Here is a 23,839-nt window from a genome sequence, read left to right as displayed (position 1 = left end):
ACCCTTTGTCTGAGCCAGATCCGTCCTCCCGCCCCCTGCTGCACGTCCTCCCTCATGGCGTCTCTGGTCCTCGCGGACTCCCCCAGGACGCTCACTGATGCCTGCCTCTCGTGCCGTAGGCTGCCCTATGCCGGCTACTTTGGAGGCGTGTCCGGCCTGAGTAAGGCCCAGTTTTTGAGAATCAATGGCTTCCCCAACGAGTACTGGGGCTGGGGTGGTGAGGATGACGACATCTTCAATCGGTGAGTAGGGAGCCGATGGAGAGCAGACTGGGGGTGTCGAGGGGTGACATGCACACTGGGCGGGGCTCCCTGCCCTCCTGTGCCTGCTCCAGCCCGTCTGTCCCCACCCCCAGGATCTCCCTGACTGGGATGAAGATCTCACGCCCAGACATCCGAATAGGCCGCTACCGCATGATCAAGCACGATCGGGACAAGCATAACGAGCCCAACCCTCAGAGGTGACCCCCAGCCCCCTGACCCACGGGGCCCCCAGCTCCCCCCCTCCCAGGTGACCTCCAACTCCTGCCTCCTTGGAGTTGACCTCCGTGCATTCCTGACCTTAGAAGTCACTTCCCAGGACCCCTTAGAGGGGATCCTGATCCCCAGGTGTGACTCCAAGACTCCTGATCTTTGCTAGAAGTGACATCTGGCACACCTGGATTTACCCCTAGCTCAGCCTGCGCCCCGGCTCGCTCTTGCCTCTGGTTCCTTGAGGTGACAGACATAAAGGCAGGACTGCCTTCTCACCAGTGTGCCCCTGTGTGGACCCTGCTTAGAGTGGCCCTCCCAGTGAGTGAGCACTGCGAGCAACCTCCTGGGCCTGGGACATCAGCAGAAGTGGCATAAACTGCATGAGCAGGGAGCGGGAGACAGTGGTGACCCCATGATTGGAGGAGGTGGCCCCATCCCTGAGGATGTAACAGCATTTGGTGGCTGAAAGGCATGTGCATTGTAGACAAGTGCCTCCTGATGCTGCTCTGTGTCTCCCCTGCTAAGTCTCGTGCTAAGTCTTGCGGGGAAGGTGCCCTGAGCAGTCATACTTCGTCCCTGCTGTCCCTCATGAAGCTTTCTCAAGGGAGGGAGAGCGGCCATGACCGCACCAGGTCATCAGTGAGAGGGGGTGGCTAAGCTGGGGTAAGAGGGAGTTTCCTGGTGGTGGGAAACGAGCCATTCAACAAGAGGCCTTCACCCAGCCAGCACTGGGCACACGCTTCCCTGGTGCGCGGTGCTAATGGAGGAGGCCGCTGTGGATAAAGGGAATAGCATTGGCAGAATGCGCTTGAATAATACATGTGGAGACTCTTTCACTGGTTGGTTTTGAGACCTCTGGGAGTGGGAGGAGAGGCGGGAGGGCATGGGGGCGGGGTGGGCAGGGCTGGGTGCTAGGAGTCGTGAACCCCAGGCTGCACGCTGGGGCAGCGGGAAGGGCGGTGGGGAGGGCTTTCTGCAGGGAAGGGGCCAGCTCCGATTCGTGTGTGGCAGGCTTGTTCTTTGGACCTGAGGAAGGTGATGGTCTGGTTGAGCTGGGCCTGAGTGGACCAGGTTTGAAGGAAAAGCCCAGGTGGGGGCCTGGGGTAAGGATCTAGAAGGCTGCTGTGCCCCGGGCGTGTACAGGAGGTCCCCTGTGCCCTCAACCCCGCGGGTGGGAGTGGGGAGGGGATCGCAGCGCTGAGTAGGGTTGGTATAGGCCAGACGCATTAAGTCCAGGGAAACCCAGGGTGTTGACCGAGGCAAACACAGCCCTGATGAAAGCCACGGGAGCAGGGAGGGGACGACAGGCTGGGAGGAGAGAACCTTCCAGATGTCGGAGGGCGGCGGGCAGGCATGCGGTATGGGGATGGCTCAGGAGGAGAGGGCTGAGAGCTGAGTGCAGAAGGCGAGAGATGAGCCAAGCCATTAGGATGAGGTAGGGAGTGGAGCTCTCTCTCGAAGCGCTCGAGAGTCCTGGTCCTCTCTGGGGAATAGCATGCCTGGGTGCCATCATCAGCTAATGGTATCTGCAAAGCAGCCCGCAGTCAGTGGTCTAAGGTTTTTTAGGAGGGTGACTTGGAGAGGGTCCCAGTTGTTTGTTAGAGATCCTGGCGGAAGGGGATGAGATCTCCATTTTGAGGGGCAAGGAGAACCTAGCACCCCTAGAATGACTTAAGCCTTGGTCCCAGAGGTCCCATGCTGGGTTCCGTGGTTAGCTGCGTCTCTCCACCCCGACCCCCCACTGGCCCTCACTTGACCCACTGCTGTCTAGGTTCACCAAGATTCAAAATACGAAGCTGACCATGAAACGGGATGGCATCGGATCTGTGCGCTACCAGGTCTTGGAAGTGTCTCGGCAGCCACTTTTTACCAACATCACCGTGGACATTGGGCGACCCCCATCATGGCCACCTCGGGGCTGACACCCACGGACGGAGGCTCCCTACAATACTGAGGATGGTCAGAAGACTTAACCTCCAGCCCGGCTGGTGGCTGAGAGGGTGGCTGGGGGAGCCTCCAGGACTGAGACTGCAGGCCCTGTTTTTTGAAGGGCTTCAGCAGGCCCCCCCACCCCACCCCAGCTGCACCTGGAAGTTTCAGAACCCACTTTGGGAGACTTCCAGCCTAGGCTGGCCCCTCTAGTGTGGCCCTTTCTGGGGTCAACCCCCCTCTCCTGACCCACCATCCCAGCCTAACCCCCCTCACTGTCAGGGTCGGGCCAGCCCCTGCACTGCCTCCTTGAGTGGCCTGGGCTAGGTCACTCCACCTCTCTGTGCCTCAGTTTCCCCCTCCCCCATTGAGTCCCCTAGGGCCTGGAAGGGTGGGAGGTTTGACTAGGGGGCAGTATCTCTTCCAGGGGGCATCCTCAGACCGGGGGACCACCACCCCCATGCTCCCAGGGGAGGGGAAACTTTTTTCATTCAACATAGTAGGGGGCACACTTTGGTAAACCCTCTGCTGAGGAGCAGCCCCAAGAGGGGACCAGAGGGGTGCGTGCGGTGTTGTTGCCTGGGCTCTTGAGGTTGGGCTTTGCATGCAGGTCAGTGGGGCCTGGGATCAGTTGGGCATCCTGTTCCTGCCTCCCTGTCTGCGGAGGCCGCAGCCCCAGGGCCGGCTCGTGTTTGTACATTGCACAGAAACTTGTGTGGGTGCTTTAGTAAAAAACGTGAATGGAGCAAGCCCCCTCTCTTTGTCGAGATGCGCTTTCCAGGCCTCTGAACCCCAGTTTCTCAAGATCCGTTATTTGAAGGAGAGCCCCTAGTCCAACCTACAGTCACTGCCTGCACCCCAACTCTAGACGTCAGCCCGAGAGAAATAGTTTGCACGGCGGTCAGTGCAATGAAGCTGTCTCAGGTTTTTGGTCCCCGAAGCCCGTTGTACCATGGGGGCCAACGAGAGGCTTTGGGCACGGCCCTGGACACGGCTCCCACTCGGTGCTGGGGAGTTCTCAGTACCATACTCAGCATCCACACAGGGTCCTGACTCTTCGGGAGCTGGCACCGCCCCCCTTGGCCCGGATTGGTGGGGTGGGGCTTCAGGGGGCGGGGCACGGTTGCAGCTCGGTTTCCCTGGTGACCGTCACGCGGAAGAGGCGGGGCCGCGGCTCCAGCGCCCAGGGCCGTACACCTGCGGGGCCGAGACGGCGAGGCCGCCCCCGAGAGCGGCCGAAGTTGGACAGACGTGGAAGTAGGACGGGACTGGGGGCCCTGGACCCGGTCATTCCGGCGGTGGCGGGGGTGGGTGCCGGCGCGAGGGCGTGCCCGAGCCCCCGGCGACCCGCCTGTCTCCCGGCAGTCCTGCGATCTGTCTGGCTGCCGCCGGAGAGGAGAGCTGGGGGCCGCGCGGGCGGGCCATGTCCCAGGACTCCCTGTCGCTGTGGCAGCTGGTGGAGGAGCATGTGCCACTCCCGGAGCGGCCCGAAGTGAAGAGGCTCCTGGGGGAAGCGGCGGTGGACCTCAGCCTGGAACTGCGAGCCGAGGTGGGGAGTGGGAGATGGACCACGCCCCAGACTAGCTCCACCGCCCGACTGTCGCCCGCCAGCCCCTCTGGTTTCTGGCTTTGCCCTATAGCTCCCTAGACCTCATGGAGTCTCACGGGACCCGCCCCCCTTCCCCAGCCTTTTGTCACCCCATGCGCGTCCTCCCCAGTCACAAGGCACCCCAGCCCTTCTTGCAGGTGGCCGTCCTGCGGGAACTGCTCCTTGAAGCTCCATCCTCCAAAAGTGCCACTGTGGGCCCTGCCTCCGACCCCTGTGCCCTACTGGCACCACCGCCCCTTATAAGGGAGCTTGTGCGTCAGGAACTCTGGCACCTGCTCCAAGGACTCCGACACAAGGCCATCTGCCAGGGCAGGTGGGAGCCTCAGCCTTTGGGATGGGCCCCTGCCGACAAGGAGTCAGGGTGGCCATTCCCTGGTGTCCGGCAGGATCCTCCTTCACACACCCTGCCTGCAGGGACCAGGCCCAAGCGTGGGCCGCGTACAGCCCCAGGGTGGTGCGCTTTGCTCTGGAGGAGCCCCGCCAGGATTCCCCGGAGCAGGAGATACTGGGAATGCGAGCTCACCAGCCCAGGTAAAGGCAGGAGATACTGGGAATGAGCTCACCTGCCCAGGTAAAGGTGGTAGGAGAGGAGGTGTTGCTTGCTTCCTGCTGGGTGGAGGCCCAGCCAATTGGTGGTTCCTGCACGGAGGAGCTTCCAGCGTGGGGCTGGGGGCTTGTACAGCCCCCTGTGGAAGGGACCTGCACCTGAGCTCTGCAGCAGCCCAGGAGACCACTGTCCAGCCTGCTGGAGAAAGACACTGGGTTGATCTGGGTCTTAGAGGAGCTTTGCAGAAGGGAGCACCCTACACAGACGAGTCAGGCAGGAGGCCTGGCAGGAGGAGCAGCAGAGAGGCAGGGAGAGGGACTGAGGGAGAGTGCAGGAGCCTGTACCACCCGTAAGGAGTGGGTGGGATCAACTTCTGAGCTTTGTACAGCCCTGCCGGGTGGGTGATGTCCCCATTTTGCAGACCAAAGGTCAGAGGAGATAAAAGTTCACATGTAGTTAAGGCCTGCAGAACTTGTTCTCAAAGCCAGTGTGAGAACCGCTTCTCTCTGTGGCAGAGAAGACGTAAGTGTTGGCTGGGGCAGCGTGGTTGTGGCCTGAAGGCCTGGGGTGAGACCACACTGCCTTTGTGATGTCGACTTCATCTGCCAGCAGCAGCCGCGGGGACCTCCGTGTCCTCAGGGACCAGCTGAACCCGTCTGATATCGACCAGGTTGCCGGGCACCTGCGGTGAGGCCCAGAGATCCCTGAGTGTGTGCTTGGGTGTTTGGGCAGAGGCTGGGGCTGGATGCTGATCTTGGAGCACTTGCATGGGAGAGAGGAGGGAGGAGGAAGCAGCCCTGGGAGGAGTCACGTGAGTAGGCCTGAGAGAGGGAAAGTGCATGTGGGTTTGCTGTCCGGTACCCAGGTTGGTACCAGGAAGTTGCCAGCTACAGATGCCAGCGGGGGCCATGTGGTCTTCGGCGATTGGAGACAGGAAGGAGCCACACAGGGTTTTAAGGAGAAGCCGGGCTGTGCTATGAGGGAGTGGAGGGATAGGAGTCCAGGGCTTGGGAATACAAAGGATGGGGCCTGCAAGGTGTGCGCTGAGGGGGTGAGGAGTGGACTTGTCTGCTCAGGAAGAGGCTGGTGGGGCCAGATGGCCCGAGTAGCACCCAGGCAGCTGGGGACCATGTGGGCTGAAACCAGAGGGGTGGGAGTGGAGGGGGAGCCTACTGCGGCTGAAGGTAGGGTCCAGCTCTGCTCCTCTGGACACTGCCCGTGGCTGGCTGCCTCGCTCCCTCACACCCCAGGGGCCTCCTGGAGGATGAGTGTCGCACCTTGGAGAGGGAGATCGCCATCCTGCAGGTAAGCTCCGACCCGCCATTCCCTCAGCACCTTTGCGTTGAGCACAGAAACACGTTTCTCCCCACATGCCCTTGTGTGCGGGTGTGCAAACATCGCGAGTCCCGCATCTCATTTCTTGTGGGCACGCTCCTCGTGTTTGCGCGCACAGCTTGGGAGCCCAGGTTCTGGCTGAGACCCTGAGTTGAGGGGCTACAGCTTTAGATTCGCCTGCTGGATCGCCCCAGGTCTTGTCTCCTCCTCTTAGCTAAATCTGGGGGCAGGGCCCAGCCTAACCTCGCCAAGCTCAGCTTTTAGTGAGGCTCTGCCGCTCCCCCAAGGTGGGCCTGTCCGCCTGTCCTCCAGGAATTCGGGATGAGGGAGCCTCGGGGGCTGGGTCTCCAGGACTCCCCTTCTTGTCTGGGGCCCCGCCTCTTTGTCTGTCTTGCCTTAGGTGGGGCCCTGATCCAGTTCTGCCCACAGGGTTGCCTGTTAAAGGAGTACACGCGGACATCCCAGCCCCCCGAGACGGCCCTAGAGCCCACCCTGGCAGGTGAGGCCCTGCGCGCCCCCACCCCACATTCGGGCACTCTGGAAGAGCAGGGCCCTGGGGTCTCAGATGCGCCTCCCCACCCAGAGCTCCGAGAGCAGAAGAAGATCATGGAACAGGACCTGCAGGCCCCCCTGGCGCTCTCCCCCGCCTCCCCCAGCCACAGGTACAGCAAAGCAGGTGGACAGCGGGGCTGGGGTGTCTGAGGGCTGGGCCACAGACAACCCCTTACAGCGACTTCCTCCTATCCAGGCAGCGGCCATCAGGCTGGCCCCTCTCCCTGGTCCCGCAGGCCGTGAGGCCTTCCCTCCAGGATCCCAGGCCCTTTCCTGGCCCCTGTGGGGCTGCAGGACTTTGGGCTGGGCCTTTCCACGTGCCTACGCCTCCTTCGGAGTGCTGCCCCCGACCTCGAGGCCTAGCTACCACCTGCCGCTGGGGACGGCAGCTCCAGGGTGGCACCAGGGAAAGCCCAGCTCCCACTACAGTGCCCAGTGCCATGCCCCAGGCCTCGCCGGAAGGACTGCTTACAAGTAGGCTTCTAGAAATCGCCCCATCTTCTACCATCTCTTAGCCGCCGGCTTCTGATCTAGTCTGGAATGAGCTAGACCCCATGGCCCCAAGGCTGTCTGTCCACCTGTCTGGCTGCACACACCCCCCCCATGCCCCCTGCCCCAGCACCCAGTATCTGGAACCAGGGGGAAGGTTGTCCATTCTAGCCATCAGCCCCCAACAAAGGCCTTCCAGACAGAGGTCCCGTCCCAGGTCCCAGCCCTCGACTCTTGGATTGGGGCCGGCGGGGGTGGGGGTGTGGGGGTGCGCGAAGAACCACAGCAGCAGCTCTGAGACAGGAATAGAAATTTCATTAAACTCTATGGACTTGGCAATCCTAGTGGTGCACGGATGGGCAGGGGCGGGCGGCGCACCGTTATTGCTACAGAGGATTAGAGGCGGCTTGGCCAGGACTGTCGCTGCACAAAGGGGCATAGAGGACGGACAAAAGGACGCTGCAGGGGCTGGGGGAGGAGCTCTGTCTCCACAGAGGGGTGGGGGCACGCAGGCCGCGGCCATTTGGCACGTGAACATGGCAGCACAGTTTGGGAGAAGAGTAGGTCTTTAGCCTGGTGGAGGGAGGGCAAGGGGGCTCGTGCAGGGTCCCCCTCCCCAGGGCTCGGGGCTCTGGAGAACCCCCAAGAGAGCAGTGCTTGGAGCAGCTGCTGGGCCCCAGGCCTGCACTGGCTGGAAGGAGGGCAGCGGCCTGAGCTGCAGAGTGAGGGGCACAGACCTGGAAGACATTGGGCCTGGAGCCAAGGGGCAAGGGGGGTGGCAACCACAGATAAAATACAATGTTTACAAAAATAAGTACACAGACAACAGGCCCAGGCGACACAGACGGACAAGTAACACTGCATGGCCCCCAGCCCGAGCCTACCCCCTTCAGAAAGCGTTCCACTTGCCCGGGCAGAGGCTGGGGGCTGCCTGGGGGTAGGGAACACTGGTCAGGAGGCTGGGCCCCAGGAGAAGCTGGTTGGGGCTCGCCAGAACCTCCGCTCAGGGCCATCAGAGGCCACGAGGGGCTCCTGGGGACCTGGCCCGAGACCCCTTCAAAAGTGCTTTGGGTTCCCCAGTCCCCTTCCTGGCCTCCTCCCGCCCCACCCCCGCTGCCACCTCGGCATCCAAAGGACATGTAAACACTGGGGACAGGAGCATGAGTGGCCGCACTAGCAGTGGAACAGCAGTTGCCCCGGCCAGGGTGTGGCAGGCGACACCTGTCCACAGTCCGTCCGCCCAGTCTCTGGTGGGACCAGGGGGTAGGAGTGGGGTGCTCCCCCCTGGCAGCTGTGCTCATATCCGGGAGTCCTGGAGGTGCTTGGAGCCGTTGCTACCCATGATGGGGATCTGGGCCTTGTCGGGGTGCAAGGGTTGAACCTCAAGCCCATCTTCAGGAGAGGGGGCCATGGTGGGGGCATAGCGCCCCGTCCGGTGCTCCAGGAGGGTGGGTCCCCAGTCTCTGCTTGGCTTGGTGGCATTTTTCAAACGCTGTGTGAGAGGCAGGTGAGATGTAGGGGGCCAGGCCGGTTAGAAGGGGGCCCCTCACCTCCATCCTGTCCTCTCTCATCCTTGCCCTCTGCCATGCCCCACCCCATACCTGGAGGAAGGTGTCCCCGTCTGTGCGGCAGAGGTGGAACAAGGCATAGAGTGGGATGCAGATGACCGAGGATAGCGCCATGAGGAAGCCAATGGCTACAGCCCAGCCTGGGTACTGGTAGTGGTTGTAAGTGATGGGTCGGTACTGGATCACCGTGAAGATAAGAATGAACTGCAGACAGGACGGGGAGACAGGAGGGGGTGAAGCCAGCCCTCCTGTTAGCTTTCCCCACCTCCCCCATTTTCTGTCCAATTCACAAACTAGGAAGGGGAATTCGGGGCAGGGGCAGAAGCAGCAGCCATCAGCAGGGGTTGGACCCTGGTGGGCACTGGGCACGGGAATGAGGGCTCTGGGCTTGAGCTGTGGGACAGCCCGGGACAGGCAAGCAGCTGTCCACTTGGCTCAGCCGGCACCCTACCCCACCCTCTCAGCCACACCCGGTGCTCTCCACCCTGATTCCTCAGTCTTCTCCACCAAGCCCGCAGCAGACGCCAGCTCCTCCAAGAAGCCTCTCTGGATTTCCCCCATCGCCCTTCTCTGAAAGGGCCTCCCAAAGGCGTGTGCCATCTGGTCCCCTTAGTGGAGTCCCCGGGTGCTGTGCACCATTAATGCGCTGGGCTGCTAACCAGATGGTTGCAAGTTCGAGTCCACCCAGGAATGCCTCAGAAGAAAGCCCTGGCGATCTACTTCTGAAACAAAAAAGTCAGCTGCCGGCGCGCACATGCACGCGCACGTGCACGCGCACGTGCACGCGGGGTCGCCAAGGGTTGGGGTTGACGGAATAGGAACCGGAGGCGGAACTGTCTTCCGCAGGCGGGGAGCTCTTGGTACTGTAGTAACTCGGGGTCTCCGTAGCCCAGCGCAGTGCCTGGCACGGTTGCCTTGGTAAAGGTGAGCTGCAGGGTGAGGGTGAGGGTGAGAGTGAAGCCCTGCCTGCTCGTGGCGGTGGATAGAGGGTGACAGAGGACCAGAGAGGCTGCAGAGGGAAGTGTCAGGCTGGCCTGCACCAGGGAGCTGCTTTAGTGACCCGAGAACAAATCAGGCCCCCAACAGCACCAGGCGGGAGCTAAAGGAAACGGGAGGGTAGGCAGGTGGCACCCGGGCCGCCTGGCAGGTCTGGGGGAGCCCTGGGGGCGGGGCTTGTCCTCCTGGTGACCATGTTGAGAACAAGACTCCACTCCAGGGAACTCTCTTGGGGCTGACTGCTCATTGTGGGAGCTGGGGTCATGCTCCCTGGACATCCCTAGGCCCTGATTTCCTGTGCACAAGCACCTTTCCCCTTAGCTGAGCTGGTAGAAGGATGGGTTTCTACGAAGGGCTTTTCAGAACTTTAAAATAATAAACCCCCAAAGAAAGTGCAATGGCCCCAGAAGCTCATGTCCCTAAAGCCTGGAGTCCTCATCTGGCCACCACCACCAACCTGGCTGCCGCTTCTTCCACCCACGGCAGTCTCTAAACCCCCTCAGTCTCTGCTAGCACCCCTGAAGACCCTTGTGCCCAGCTCCTGGCCTGCTCCCTCGCCATGGCCACAGCCCATTCTGGGTAGGGGAGCGGAGACCCGCTCAGGGCAGGCTCCAGGCCTCAGCCACAGGCCTGAGGGCAGGGGCATTTGGCGGCGGTGTGGCCGTCACTGCCTCCCACCACGTGCAGGAGACTTCTGGTCCTCCTGCTTTAGAGCTGGGCAAGTGGCCAGAGCGCTGCCCGTGCCAGGCTCCAGGAACATCCCACACCTCATGTGGTAGAGGCCTCGGCCCACCAGGGGCCTTTTATTCAGAAACCTGAGCCAGCGTGGAAGCCTGGTGCTGAGCTCCCCGCCAAGCGCAGGACTGGAGTGAGGCTCTGGACGCTACTCAGAGCTGGCCCGTCCCCTCTGCCTGTGCCTCACAGGGGCCTCCCTTCTCTGTGGCACGGTGATCAGACACCCCCCACCAGGACATAACGAAGCCGACTCCCATGGTTTCCAGCCAAAAGGCCCGTGTCTCCTTTCAGTAGAGCTGTACCCCACACCGGCGCCACACAGGAGCGCCACTCGGGACTGCTTCCTTCACAGAGCTCTTGCTCGCTGTGCAGTCGGGCGCCAATTACTTCACAGCTCTGTGCCCCAGCCCCCTGGACCAGCTGGGAACTGGGATGGGGACAGGGCTCGCTCGGGGAGCTGTACTAAGTGGTGTGCAGAAGGTCACTGCAACCCACAGGGGGCTCAGTAAGTGACTGCTGTCGTCGGACCCCACTCTTCCTGGCTTCGCCTTCATGGTGTGCACCCCGCCACCAGCCATCGGCATTTCCCGGCAAAGCCCGAAACCAACGCTGGGCCATCAAGCAAGGAACTTCCCACTCAGAGTCTTAGGGGTAGAACGGGGTGGCAAGGGGCTGCCCCCATGGGGTTCTAAGGCTGTGATCTTCACGGAAGGCTTCCGGGAAGCCGGCGGCCGCAGATTTCTCCTGTGGATTGGCCAGCAGGTTGGCGCCTCCAAGCCTTTCAGTGGGCACCTAAGTGCCTTTGGTTTCAGGAACAACTTCCTTCCCTCCCCAGCCAGGCGCCTTCTCCACGGCCAGGGTTCTCCACATCCTTTCCACACCTCCCGAGCCCCTCTTTGAGAGGGGGCCGATACCCACATAAAAAATGGTTCCCGGGGGACCCTCTGGGGACACCAGGAGGAGCCCACCCGAGGGAAGCCCAGAAGCTCTGCCAGCTGCTTCCCTTAACACTTCCCCTGGCTACAGCCTGGTACGTCGCCTGAGTCTGCTCGGGCTCCCTGCGGGCAGAGTTGTGGGTGCTGAGCCTCCCCGGGGAGTCCCGGCCAGAGGGGACTGCCCTGCTGGCGCTCCAGGGAGGAACTTACGAAGATGATAGCCGGGGAGACAAAGCGCCAGCAGATCTGGAAGAAGAGGGGTGGCGGGAACCCCAGCATCATCTGGATGTCCTGGAAGTAGTTCTGGTGCCCTGCAGAGAGGGGCGTCAGTGGCGCAGGGAGCAGGCTGGGTGTGGGGTTGCAGAGGCGGCCGCCGAGGCCGGGCACTCACCATAGATGTACATGATGGACACGCACATGATGCAGGAGATGACCACCAGGGAGAAGCTGGCCGCGTAGTTGTCCATCAGCAGCAGCCAGTAGATACCTGCCTGTGGGCCAGCGGGCAGCTGAGCCAGGGTGCCTGCCTCTGAGGGCACCTCCCCCAGCGCCCCTCCCTCGGTCCCTGGTCCTACCTGACTGGTGAGGGGGATGCCCAGCAGGAAGCCAGCCACTGCTACGCTCAAGGTCACGTAGATCTTTCTCTGAAGGATCCACTCGTTCCCCACCTCATCCACGATGGCCGTGACCAGTGTCTCCAGGAGGCAGAACTGCAGGGCGTACCGACGGCCCTCAGCAGGGCCCGGCCACCTCCCTCTCCCCCTCTGTCCCTCCCCCGCGGCTGGCCCACGGCCCCCTCGTACCTGAGTGCCCAGCCCCAGGAGGATAAGCATGAAGAAGAAGAGCAGGGACCAGAGGGGGGAGATGGGCAGCAGGGTGAGGGCCTCGGGGTACACCACGAAGGCCAGGCCGGGGCCGTGGTCGGCCACGCGGGACACATCCACGCCCAGGTGACTGGCCATGAAGCCCAGAATGGAGAAGATGACAAAGCCAGCGTACACGCTGGTGGCACAGTTGGTGATGCTGATGATGACGCTGTCCCTGAAAGGGACGGGGAGAGAGTTGCTGCCTCTGGTCCCCACCCCACCCCCCCACCCAGGAATATTCGGAGACCAAGAAAGTTCTAGAACAAAGGTGACCCCCATCTCTTCTGCTGCTCTGTACTGGGCCCTCTTAAGTGACCCCGTGGCTCTAGAGTGCTCAAAGACCTCTGAGGTGTCATTGTCCCCAAGCCTCTCTTTCTGCCAAAGGAGCTGCAGACAGTCTCAGACCTCCAAGGCACGATGGATAGGCGGGGCCCCAGGGGGCAATGGCAGGCGTGGGGGAGCAGGTGTCTGGCTGTGTTGAGGGCGGAGGGTCCTTACCGGTAACAGTTGTTGTGGAACTTGTTGTAGGAAGCCATGGTGATGAGCCCCCCCCAGGCACAGCCTAGCGAGTAGAAGATCTGGGAGGCCGCGTCACCCCACACCTGTGGGGGAGGGGGGCGGGAGCAGCCAGGTGCTGGGATCAGAGGACGGCACCCCGCTGGCTGCCCCCTGTCCCCGCTGCGGGAGGCCCTCTCCGCGTCCCACCTTGGCCTCCAGGATCTTGTCCCACTGCGGGGTCAGGTAGTACATGATGCCGGTGAAGGCTCCTTCCAGGGTCACCCCGCGGACAAAGAGGATGGTCAGCACCACGTAGGGGAAGGTGGCCGTGAAGTACACCACCTGGGCGCGAGAGGGCGCTGTGGGCTTCCGCTCGCGCTCCCTAGGGGGGCGCCCGGCACCACCCACCTTGCCGCAGCCCAGGTGGGGGAGGCAGGATCTTTGGGGGAGGGGGTGACCCCGCGGGCACTTGCCTTTCCGGAAGACTTGACTCCTCGGATGAGGCAGAGGAAGACGACCACCCAGGAGACACCGAGGCAGCCTAGGAGGGGCAGGCGCACCTCCCCGAAGTTCCCGATGTCGTCGGACAGCTTCAGCACGTAGAGCCTGGGGAGGGAAGACCGGGGCTGTAGGCCAGGGCCCTCCACCACGGACAGGCCCCCAGGACCCAGAAGCAGCCCCCCTGGGCTCTGCAGGCTCCCCGACCCTGCTTCAGCCTGCCCCAGGCCCTCTCCTCCAGGCAGCCTTCCAGCTCTTACCCTCCAGCTCCAGTGAGTGGGAGGAGGTAGCAGAGTGAAGAACAGGGCTCTGCAGGCCGCGTGTCCCCAGGAGCCGCTGCTCAGTATGCTGCAGTTACTCAACACCTGCGCTCACCTAGCCCAGGTGCTGGCATCTACCTAGTCCTAAAGGAGGTGCTGTTCCAGAGAGGCCCCAGGCCAGCTCCCCAGTGCTGCTGTCCTGTGAGGAGGGGTGTACTCATCTCCTGGGAGGAACGTGGCCAAACGGCTTCCCAGAAGAGCTAAGGCTTGGGAAATAGGTGGGAGGTGGTGGAAGATCACGGATGCTCCAGGCTAAGGGAACAGACAACAGGGCAGGGATCATGGGACAGCAGGACACAAGTGAAGCTTGGGGGTAGGACAGAAAGAGACTAGATTACAAAAAGCCAGGAGGTCGAGGCCGAGAAGCTTGAACTTATCCTAAGGATAATGGTGGAGCCTCTGATGGGTTCTCAGACTGGGGTACAAAGATCAGGGGACCTGGCAGCAGCCCTCATCTGGTGGAATAGTGGCCGGCGACCACAGGCCCCTGCCCTGCCACCTCTCTCAGAAGCTCTCCACACACCCTCCTGGGCACCCTAGTCTCCTCGTGTTCCTTAAATATGCCAGGCGTGCCTGCCTCAGGGCCTTTGCACCTGCTGCCCGTTGTCCGGAGGGCTGCTTGAATGCTCTGCCGTAGCCATCCTGAAATGTCGAGTACATTTCGAACGAGGCCCTGTCATTTTATTTTCACTGGGGCTTGTTATGTCACAAGTCCTGTCCCCACGGCTCCCTCTCTGACTTCTCTCTGGTGTCCTTAGAGCGGTCATCTCTGGCCCCTCCTCCCGGACCTGCGTTCTCTCCTGCCTTCTCTGCTAGGGTGTCTTCCACAGCGCCTAGCTCCTCCCACCACACCACACATGGTGCCCCTCGGGTCGTCGTCTGTCTCCATAATCATTGCTGTGCCCCCAGCACCTGGCACAGCATCCAGTACATTTTGGGGTGTGAATGAACGCACGCTGGTACAAAGGGGCCGGAAGGGGAAGGGGGCGGGGAGAAGCTGGGGCAAGACTAGTTTGTCTAGGCTAGGGGTGAGTGGCACCCGTAGGGTGGGGGCAACCACACCAGCCCGAGGACAGCCTGCGGGAAATGTAACCAAGACATGAGCCTGCCCTTGTCTGCTCACAGCTGGGGCCTCTGCTAAGCCCCATCAGAGGCTGTCCTCCACTGTTAGCTGGTTTCTTCATCGTCTTTTCCCTCAATCAGTCAAAGAGCATGACAACGTTTTTATTACCCTGTGATAGGATGTTACTATTCTGGGCCTTTAGGAACAAAGTCACCAGTCCTGAAATTTGGCATTTTTGGTTGCCCAGCCTGTCTGCCTTTGGACCTTGTAAGCAGGCACCTTCGGCCCTTCACACTAGCGCCTCCAGAGGGCACTGTCCCACACCTCACTGCACACCTGCCAGAGATTATTCATTCAATACTCTCTCTCTCTCTTCTTTGTCTCCCTCTTCTCTCTCTCACAGCCTGCCCCCTGGTGGCTTCGTGGCTTAAGTGTTGGGCTGCGAAGGTCAGTAGTTCAAAACCACCAGCCCCTCAGGGCAAAAGATGAGCCTTTCTCCTCCTGCAAAGATGTCCAGTCTCAGAATCCCTAAGGGGCAGTTCTAGGTTGTCTTACAGCAGTGGTTCTCAACCTTCCTAATGCTGCAACCCTTTCATACAGTGCCTCGTGTTGTGGTGGCCCCCAACCATAAAATTTTTTTCGTTGCTACTTCATAACTGTAAATTTGCTACTGTTATGAATCGTCATGTAAACATCTGATATGCAGGATGTATTAGGCGACCCTTGTGAAAGGGTCATTCGACCCCCAAATGGGTCGTGACCCACAGGCTGAGAACTGCTGTGTTACAGGGTCGCTATGAGTCAGAATGGACTCCAGGGCTGTGAGCTTTGTGGGATGATATATGTATGTATTATATAACATTATATATAACATAAGAGTCCAGCGTTATAATATTAGGGATTAAGTAGCCTAGTAGGCTAGTCCGGGAACCAGATAATGTATTCTACGCCTTTATTTTTATGGAACCTCTTTACACTTTTGATTTTGAACCATTTGTCTTTGAGATCAGCTAACTAAATAATGAAGAACGTCCAGTACCCAAACATTTCACCCTATCTCTTAGGCATGACCTCCCTGGAATGATGTGCTATTTTATACAGTCCCACACAAATCATCCCGTTTCTCCAAGCAGACGGTACCTGTCTTGAACACACTGTTCCCTCTTCTCCGGCGGTGCCTGCCATCGTACTGACTGAGTCCCTGGCGCTGTTCCTTGTGGCTTACGCTGTACCATCTCCTCCCCTCTTATAAGAGCCCAGGGCCATGGGTAGTGTCCATTCTCCCATTTAACACGTGACTCGCTGAGCCTGGGAGAGGTTTGGTGATGACGCCCAAGGCCATGTGGCCCAGAAGTGGCCGAACAGGCCCCGAGTGATGTCTCTGTGGCCCCAGTGTTGCCATGAAGACGCTGGGGGCGGGGGTGCTGGGCTCTGAGGCAGGGTCCACCTGCTGGGCTGGGCCCCGGGGGGCTGTGGAGGTGAGAAGGGCCTGGTAGTAGGCAGGAGGCCAGCCCACAGATGACTGGAAAGTGAGCATGCGGCGTCAGAAGGGTGGGGGAGAGGCGGGCACTGGCTTAGAAGTTTGTCCTTTGGGCTCTTTCTGCTTTCCGCAGTTCACACAGTATTAAATGACGCTCCTTGTGGTTAAAACTGGAGTGTTTTGCAATGCTTGCAACAAGCTACCCAACAGGGTTAGTGTTAGGGGCTCCAATGAGATTGTGCAGCTTTTCAAAGGGGTGCTGGAGAGCAGGGACCAGGGGCGCCTGCAGAGGATCATGGGTTTCATTTACGGCAAGCACCCCAGCCACAGTGGGAAGAATTCAGGCTTAAGAGCCAGATGGCAGGGGGTGGGGGTGGGGTGGCTTCTGCTTCCTGGGCCAGCCACTACTGACCAGTTCTGCCACCACTTACAACATCCGTCTTTGAATCTCAAAACTAGAGATTATAGTGCCTGGTGACATAGTATACATCTAGCACGTGGGAGTGCTCCCGTCCTGCCTCCTCTCCTTGTGGAAGGCAGTTTGGGCACAGTGATCTTAAGGGCCATTTCCTCAGGATCTCCAGTAGTGGGCAGCATGGAGTCATCCTGCCTGGGCCAGCAGGCCGCAGCTGGTTGGGCAGCTCTGGTTCCAGTGGAGGCCGAGTCCAGTTCGAATGTTCTCTGAGGGCTTTCCTCCTCCCAAACCCAGCTTTGGTGACTACATTTGCAGTCTCTTACCCACAGGTAGCAGGAGCTTGGTCAAGCCTCGCCACACAGAGAACAGGCCCAGGTGGCACACTGCTCTGACCTGTCTCATGTCCCGAGGCCAGCCTGCACTGCCCTCTGGCTGTGCAGGGGACTTGCTGCTCTGGGGCTGCTGTAAGGGTGCCCTGAGATCTTTACCCTAGGTGGCTCTCCAGGGCCAAGGAGCTCCTGGCAGACGGATCCTGGCCCAAAGAAGGTTCATCCAGGTCTAGGTGAAGTGGCCCACTCCATAGTGGAACTCAGAGGTGGTAAAATACCAGTTAGGGCCATGATGCTTAGTCCTCCACTGGCTGTGATAGTCATGAGGATGGTGTCTCTGGGTCCCCGCTGTGTCCCTGCTGTGAACAAGGGTCTGGTATTTAGAAAGGCTGAGAGGGGAGTCTGGCTGCCTGGGGTGAATCTTGCCTGCCCCTCACCGGGAGGCAGCAGCTCTGTCGCCCTTTCTCCGGCAGTCCCTGTCTTTGAGGGAAGCTGAGCCCCAGAGCTGGGCTCCGAGGATATCAACACGCAGTGGCTTGTAGGCAAATCTGCCGCTGACGCAGCGGCGGAGAGCCTTATTTTTGAACCAAAAGGTTGGCAGTTCGAACCTATGCAGTGACTCGCAGTGACTCCCTGTTCTCCCGAAAAGATGATTTAATGCCCCTCAGGAAAAAAAAAAAAATTCCAGAGGGGTGGCGATGAAGTCGAACTAGCTCGTGAATGAGCACACAGAGAACCACCTGCCTCTCAAGGTTCCCAACAGGAGAGTCTTTGCAGCAGCGCAGCTGGTTGGTTCAGACAGCCCACTGCTCGGTTCACAGCCAAGCACGTTGACCTGTGCATCATCCGGGTCCCGGGGCAACTCTACTCTGTCATGGGGCCCCGAGGAGGAGTTGGCAGGGACCTGCTGAACGACACCTAACATCAACAACAACGTGACTCTCGAATTGTCCCTCTCGCTGAGGGACCCCGTCTCATAATGGAGTCGGCCGAGCCCTCAGCCTCAGCCTGGCTTGGGAAGCCCCGCACACCTTGTGGTACCTGCCGGCTGCTTCTCTCCTGTGACTCAGTCCCCCTTGCCTTCCCCCTGGGTTCCAGCTTGCAGCCTTTGGCCTCTGCTTACTTGCTCACATCCCTCCGAGTCCCCTGTACAGCCTCTTCTTCACCTCTTCACAGTTCTTTTGGCCACTTCCTCTTATCCTACGCCCTCAGGATTGACCACGACCTGCTCGTGCTCTGCGTATACTTGCCCTGAGACACCTGTGCCCTCACCTGGGTGTTGTCTGTCTCCTCACGCTGCTGGGGGCTCTTTGGGGCAGAGGCTCTGGGTCATTCACACACACACACACACACACACACACACACACACACACACACACACACCACCGTGGGCACAGAGCTTGGAACAGGGTAGGCATCTGCATGTTTGTGGCATGAATGAGCCAGGCCTACCCAACACCCTCAACGCCCTGGGTCCCTCCGCAAAAGCTGCTGCCCTGGGCTCCCCAACAGGACATGAGGAATTTCCTCTAGGGTGTCCTGCTGTCCCCTTGCACCTGCTTGGTTGGGACTAGGTGTTCTGGGACACCTCTAGCCACCGCTTCCTTCAGCTGATGCAAAACTCTGGTCTCTTTGGCGCCGCTGAGCACCGAGGAGGCCAACGACCTCTCCTAAGTGTGACCATCCAACCCCTGGGCCCGGGAACGGCTTCTTCCCCCGGGCCGCCTGCTGACCTGCAACATGAGCTGTGAGTGCAGTCTCTGCAGGGTCTCTAAGTAAGCAGGTGTCCCCTCCTCTGGAACCTCCTGGCCCAGGAATGTGTCTCCCTACTCGCCCCTGACGCTCCTCACACAGCAGGTTCTTCTCAGCCGGTCTCTGCACCCTGCTCGCCTGGGCCCCAGTGCCTGTGCTCGGCTGGCTCTTCTCCCTAGGGTGCTACACCACCACAGACTTGCCTGCCCCCCCAGCCCTTCCTCACCCCACCTTCCAGGGCTCTCTGGTTGGCCGGCATCTTCTGCAAATGCCTCTTGCCTCTCCGTCCTGTTCTAAGCCCTCCATGCCCAGGGAAGGGCAGTCTGCTGGGACTGCCCATGGTAGGGCTGAGGGTTGGCATCAAGTCCCCTCTCTCGAGGCCCCCAGGAGCCTCACCTCCAGTACTCCTCGCTTGGGCTGGTCCTCCGGAAGGTGTGGTTGAGCAGGTAGGAGAGGTTGCTGGGTGGGGCGGCTGGCCAAGAGCCATTGGTGAGGTTGGTGGCGTCCAGCACGCCGGCGCAGTCAGGCGTGTTCCAGGGGTTATTGCAGTACGCCCAGGGCAGCACGTGGGTCATAGACGAGAAGAAGTAGTAGAAGGCGATGCAGATGACCACGTTGTAGTAGATGCCGATGTAGGTGGACACCACCATCATGCCGTAGCCCACGCCTGTGGCGGGGAGTGGTGGGGGGAACAGGCTGACACAGCTCGCCGGAAGGAGGCGAGTTAACAAGGGGCGGGCTTAAAGGGAGGGCCATGGAAGGGAGAGGTCTCGGCCTTGGCAGGGACAAGTGGGGTGAGGGGGGCACAGAGGGGTTCTGTGTGTACACTTGGTGGGAGGAGAGGGTGGAGGCCAAGTCAACACAGATCCCAGCATGAAATCCTCGACCTTGGCCACTGATGTACAGTCTGGGGTCAGCACCAGGGCTCCACGGGGGTCGGCATTGTTTGTACAGATGGGTGGGCCAGCAGGGCCCCCAGAGGCCTGCATGTGCTCATGTGTGCGTGTGCATGCGTGAGCTCAGCGAGGGCCCTGCCCAGGCCTCACCTTTGAACATGGGGCTGATCCTCCAGACCCCCAGGCAGCCCTGACTGGCGAACTGGCCGAAGGACAGCTCCATGAAGAAGAGGGGGACCCCGCAGAAGACCAGCATGACGAAGTAGGGGACCATGAAGGCACCTGGCAGGCAGGGAGAGGTCTGGCTCAGAGGCGAGCCTGGGAGACCCCACCCTGGGCTTCCTGTTCAGAACCCAACAGCAAAACCTTTGCTTTAGGTTGGCCCTGAGGGACCAGGGGCCTGCGTCCCAGGCACACGGCCCCCGCCCGTCCTGGAACTTCACAGAGGCTCCCAGGAAGCCGGCTCCCAACATTCAGAGAGGAGTCAGCGGTTTGGGGGTTTAACCAAGCAGCGCCACAGACAGACACAAGTCGCTGGGGCCTCAGGTAGGCCGGAACTATGCATCGGAGTGTTGAACATGGGGTGGGGGGGCTATAACAGGGACCCCCAGGGAGGACTTTCTCCACCTCGCCTCTCCCCAGGGGAGCAGGCCCTAAGCTACCGGGGCCTGGGGACTGGCAAAGGGGCCCTCCTGTGCTAGGGAGAGGCTGCTCCGGGTCCTGGTGGGTGGGCTCTCCCCGAGTGGCTGGGCCCTGCCCTGTGCCCACTGGGTACCTCCCCCGTTGCGATAGCAGAGGTATGGGAAGCGCCAGACATTGCCCAGGCCCACGGCATAGCCCACGCTCGTCAGTACAAACTCGATCTGGTTTTCCCAGTTGCCCCGTTTGAGGTTCTGGTCCCTCTTGGTGGCCTCGCTGGGCACAGCACCATTCTGTGGGGACAGGAGAGAAGCCACCATCAGCAAGGCGTTTGTGCTCCCGCGCCTGACCCTCTGGCCGCCCTGGCGGGGCCACTGTGAACCGCCCCCTCCCCCCCAAGTGCCCACCGCTCTCTGGGCTTCCCCTCTGCTGGCAGGAGCCACAGGCAGCCCTGGCAGAGGCGGGCAGTGTGAAGGAACTGCTGCCAGAAGATGCCAAGCGGGGCCTCCCTCACCAGCCCCCCAGCCCACTGTGCCAGGTGCACCACCCCACCTGAGGAGCTGCTGCCAACCTCTGAGAGGGGGCCCTGAGGAGGGGCTAGAGCCCAGCGTCCCTAGCCCCAGCCCCTCCCCTCTGGGTAAGATCTGGGAGCAGCTGAGCCTCACAGCGAGCAGCCAAGTCAAGCTGGGCACAAAGGGGCCTGTGTCCAGACAGCCCCCACCTCTCCTACCACATCACCAGGCTGAGCACGCTGCCCGCAGGCGGGCGGCTGCGGGGGCGGGATGCTGGCCCCTCCTGCAGCCTCAGACTCCTTCCTGGGGGCCTAGGGGCACGGGGTGGGCTGGGCTGTGGGGGGGCGGAAGGAGAGGCGTCACTGAGCTAGGCTGTACCTGGGGAGGGTGCTCTCAGTCTGAGACAGCCCCGGTGGCGCTGTCAGATGAGCACTGGGCTGCTAATAGCAGTGTCGGTGGTTCAAGCCCACCAGCTGCTCCTCAGGGGAAGAGACGAGGCTGCAGAGATCTACAGCCTCAGAAACCCCACACAGGCTCCGCAAGGAGCTGGCATCTGTGCGGTGGCAGTGGGTTACTGCCCAGACTGGAGAGGGGGCCCTGGGGTGTGGGGGGTGCTGACCCTGAGCAGGCAGAGGAGCCCGGGGTTGGAGACTCTATGTCAGACCTTAGAGACAGACTGCCTGGCTCGGGGAGACCCCTCGGCAATGGGCGCCAATGGGTCCCCCCCCCCCCACATACATGGAGAGATGGGGTACTGCAGAGGTGGGGTCTCCACGGGTGGGAGGGGCCAGTGGGGAGATTCTCAGCAAGTGAGGTGGAGGTGGGGTGCTTTTGGACCCATGCCCCATGGTTGAAGGGGCCCTGCGCGTCCCTCTGAAGGTGCGGTGTGTCACCCCTCCCCGTTCCACTGGGAGCAGGAACTCAAGCACTTGAGCCAGAGTCTGGGGGGCCAGCGGGGGCTCATGGAGACAGAAAGAGACCTGGAGTCACACCGAGACTCTCAGGGACCAGGCAGAAACAGAGACTCCTGTCTGTTTCTGCCTGGTCCCTGAGAGTCTCTCCAAAGGACACTCCAGCGCAGAGGTGGGGACTGGTGGCCGGAGAGAGACTAGACCCTCAACTGGAAGGAGAGAGAGGCCAGGGCAGCAGGCGCTGGCCGTCAGCAAAGCAGCCCGGACCCTGACCCCGATGATGGCCGATGGTCCCAGTCTTGCAGCCCTCACTCCCACACCGGGCACAGTGGGCCCACCCCCACGTGGCCATCACAGCACAGACACCCTGTGGGCCCAGACCACCCCGCAGGTCCAGTCGGCACTGCTTCCTCACACCCTGCCGGGGCGGGGATGGGGGCGGGGGCTCCAGGAATGATGAGATCTCCTTCCAGAAGCACCCAGAGCAAAGGCACCTGAACCAACCTACACGCCTGTCTTCAGGCAGCAGCTGAGACGAGACCCCCGGGACCCCGCCCCCTACCATCGCCCAGCCCGAGCCAGATACTGGGCATGCAGCAATGAACGAGACAGTGCAAAGTCTACTGGGAGAGCAAGCCATCAATGAGATACACCAAGCACATCTTCAATGTGCAACGTCAGGGTGGTCACGCAGGGGCCTGCTCAGTCACAAGGGCACAGGACGATGACAAGGGGGCGGGAATGGGCAGGGGGAGGTCAAAGGCCTCCCTGGAGAAGGCGCTGAAAGGTACAGTTAACTGAGCTCTGGGAGAGAGCGAGCTCATGGTCCCAGGTCCTTTGGGATGCACTCCTACATGGTTAGCCTGGTGTGTCACCGACTGCTAGGACCTCCTTCCAGGTAGGCTTAGCAACACCGCAAGGTCAACGTTTTTGGAGAGCGTGTGGCCTGCCTGGGTGTCATTCATTCCCAAACAAAACCAAGGACCCATGGAGGCACCTTAGTGACGTCACTCGGCCGTTAACCAAACGGCTGGGGGTTTGCACCCTCCCTCCGGTCCCCAGAGAGAAAGACGTGGGAATCTGCTGGGGTCAAGATCACAGGCTTGGACCCCCTCGGGGCAGTTGTACTCTTCTACTCAGGGTGGCCGCTATGTCAAAACGGACGCAGGGACCAGCAGGCTTGGTTTGGGGTTTAACCACTGGCTCTACAATAGCAGTTCTATTCGGTCTAAGGCTTGTTTACTTAGGGGGACAATAGGGGATTGTGGCCACCACAGTGGATGTGGGTGGGGTCACAGAGCAGCAGTCACAGCTGTAAAAGGGACAACCAGCTGTCCAGGACAGGGCAAGACAAGGGCAAGACCCTTTGTGGAGATCAAAGCCCAATGACAACCCCCCCCACCAGCACTGTTTGAGCTTCGAGGTCCTTTTTCGGTGGCTCCAGGGGATCAGACGTGGCTGAGGCCTGTTCCTTCCCTGGCACAGAGGGGACCCTGTAGGAAGGGGAGCTGTGCCCCCAGCCATGTGCCATGGGCAGCCGCTGGGCGGGAGCTGGCTGCACAGGGCATGTGAGACGCCCTAGGGCTGGGCAGTGGCAGAAGTTACTGATAGTACAGGGAGAGGCCAGTGGCATGAAACCCTTCAAGCGGGGCAAGGCGTAGCCCGTGGGAATGGGCCGTTTTGTGCTCCTGGGCACCTGGACTGTGGAGCCGTGGGTGTGGCGCCGCTGCGGGCACCTCCCCGGCCCTCAGTCTGACTGCAGTCCCGACTGTCTAGATCAGTGTGCGGGCCTAGGCCGGCTGAGCTCTCTGGTGAAAGTGAGACCTGGGAGGAATCGGGAAGGCACCCCTTTTGCCGGGCCTTTCTGCGCCCACTATTTCCCATCCTTCTCTGGCTCTCCTCGGGGGGCCCCCCTTCCCTTCCTCTGCAGCAAGTCAGGGCCCACCGATGGCCAGCCCTTTCCAAGGCTACACAGCTCCCCCCTTCCCATCCTCTGTCTTATCTCCAGCTTCCTGTCTTCCTTCGGGCGGGTGGCTAGGCCACCAAGGTGAGCCCCTAGGGCACTAGCTCCGAGGTGCCCACCGGAGAACCCCATGTGCGCACTGCCGGCCCCGTTGGCCTCACTCGGCTGGGCACCGAAGACTGGCCGTGCCCCAGGCTCTTCTGCCCATCACCCAGCACCCACCTCCTGCCCCTTGCGGCTCCCCCGCCCTCATGGTTCACACCTCAGGGTGAGTTGAGCCCTGGTGGCTCATTTCCCCTCTGGGCTGGCCTGTCTGCCCTGACACCCCGCCCGGAAGCTCTGAGTGGCCACTTCCAGGACAAAGCCACCTCGACTCAGGCATTGCCATTGGGCCCAGTGGGTGGTCTCCAGGTCAGGGCTGCCCTGGTCTGGCTACCATGCTCTCCCAGAGTGGGTGATTGGGTAGAGCATCTTCCATGACCTCTGCCCCAGACACACACACACACACACACACACACACACACACACA

The 23,839-nt window shown here is 61.0% G+C and overlaps 3 protein-coding genes across 5 annotated transcripts in view; 2 read left to right on the top strand and 1 right to left on the bottom strand.

Annotated features, from left to right (window-relative positions):
• The window catches only part of B4GALT2 (beta-1,4-galactosyltransferase 2), a 14,261-nt gene extending 11,114 nt beyond the window's left edge, over positions 1–3,147 (top strand). Inside the window, exons 5-7 of the mRNA XM_045291936.1 lie at positions 120–242; positions 356–460; positions 2,245–3,147. Of these exons, the coding sequence (XP_045147871.1) occupies positions 120–242; positions 356–460; positions 2,245–2,395 (379 nt within the window). The 3' untranslated portion in view covers positions 2,396–3,147. The remainder of the gene's footprint in view (positions 1–119; positions 243–355; positions 461–2,244) is intronic.
• Positions 3,148–3,809: 662 nt separating this feature from the next.
• On the top strand, positions 3,810–7,158 carry CCDC24 (coiled-coil domain containing 24). 3 transcript variants are annotated; one of them, XM_045292035.1, is made up of 8 exons: positions 3,810–3,951; positions 4,149–4,324; positions 4,426–4,542; positions 5,168–5,245; positions 5,809–5,863; positions 6,323–6,392; positions 6,477–6,555; positions 6,642–7,158. In XM_045292035.1, the coding sequence occupies exons 1-8, from the start codon at positions 3,826–3,828 to the stop codon at positions 6,958–6,960; spliced, it is 1,020 nt and encodes a 339-aa protein (XP_045147970.1). In that variant the 5' UTR covers positions 3,810–3,825; the 3' UTR covers positions 6,961–7,158. The 3 variants fall into 3 exon arrangements, with proteins under 3 accessions (XP_045147970.1, XP_045147969.1, XP_045147968.1); XM_045292034.1 differs by having other exon boundaries at positions 4,137–4,324; positions 5,171–5,245; XM_045292033.1 differs by having other exon boundaries at positions 4,137–4,324.
• A 69-nt stretch (positions 7,159–7,227) lies between these two features.
• Positions 7,228–23,839, bottom strand: part of SLC6A9 (solute carrier family 6 member 9) — a 26,616-nt gene continuing 10,004 nt past the window's right edge. Inside the window, exons 2-13 of the mRNA XM_004699486.2 lie at positions 20,061–20,217; positions 19,436–19,567; positions 18,786–19,056; positions 13,006–13,138; positions 12,740–12,874; positions 12,533–12,636; positions 11,972–12,209; positions 11,744–11,878; positions 11,560–11,659; positions 11,379–11,479; positions 8,536–8,706; positions 7,228–8,426 (exon numbers count right to left, since the gene is read on the bottom strand). Coding sequence (XP_004699543.1) covers positions 8,232–8,426; positions 8,536–8,706; positions 11,379–11,479; positions 11,560–11,659; positions 11,744–11,878; positions 11,972–12,209; positions 12,533–12,636; positions 12,740–12,874; positions 13,006–13,138; positions 18,786–19,056; positions 19,436–19,567; positions 20,061–20,217 — 1,872 coding nt within the window. The 3' untranslated portion in view covers positions 7,228–8,231. The remainder of the gene's footprint in view (positions 8,427–8,535; positions 8,707–11,378; positions 11,480–11,559; positions 11,660–11,743; positions 11,879–11,971; positions 12,210–12,532; positions 12,637–12,739; positions 12,875–13,005; positions 13,139–18,785; positions 19,057–19,435; positions 19,568–20,060; positions 20,218–23,839) is intronic.

Source organism: Echinops telfairi, unplaced genomic scaffold (assembly GCF_000313985.2).
Source record: "Echinops telfairi isolate 266 unplaced genomic scaffold, ASM31398v2 ScPeMD7_443;HRSCAF=831, whole genome shotgun sequence".
NCBI lineage: Eukaryota > Metazoa > Chordata > Mammalia > Afrosoricida > Tenrecidae > Echinops > Echinops telfairi.
The sequence above is the reverse complement of the archived record's forward strand: the minus strand, read 5'-3'. Positions and strand labels throughout refer to the sequence as shown.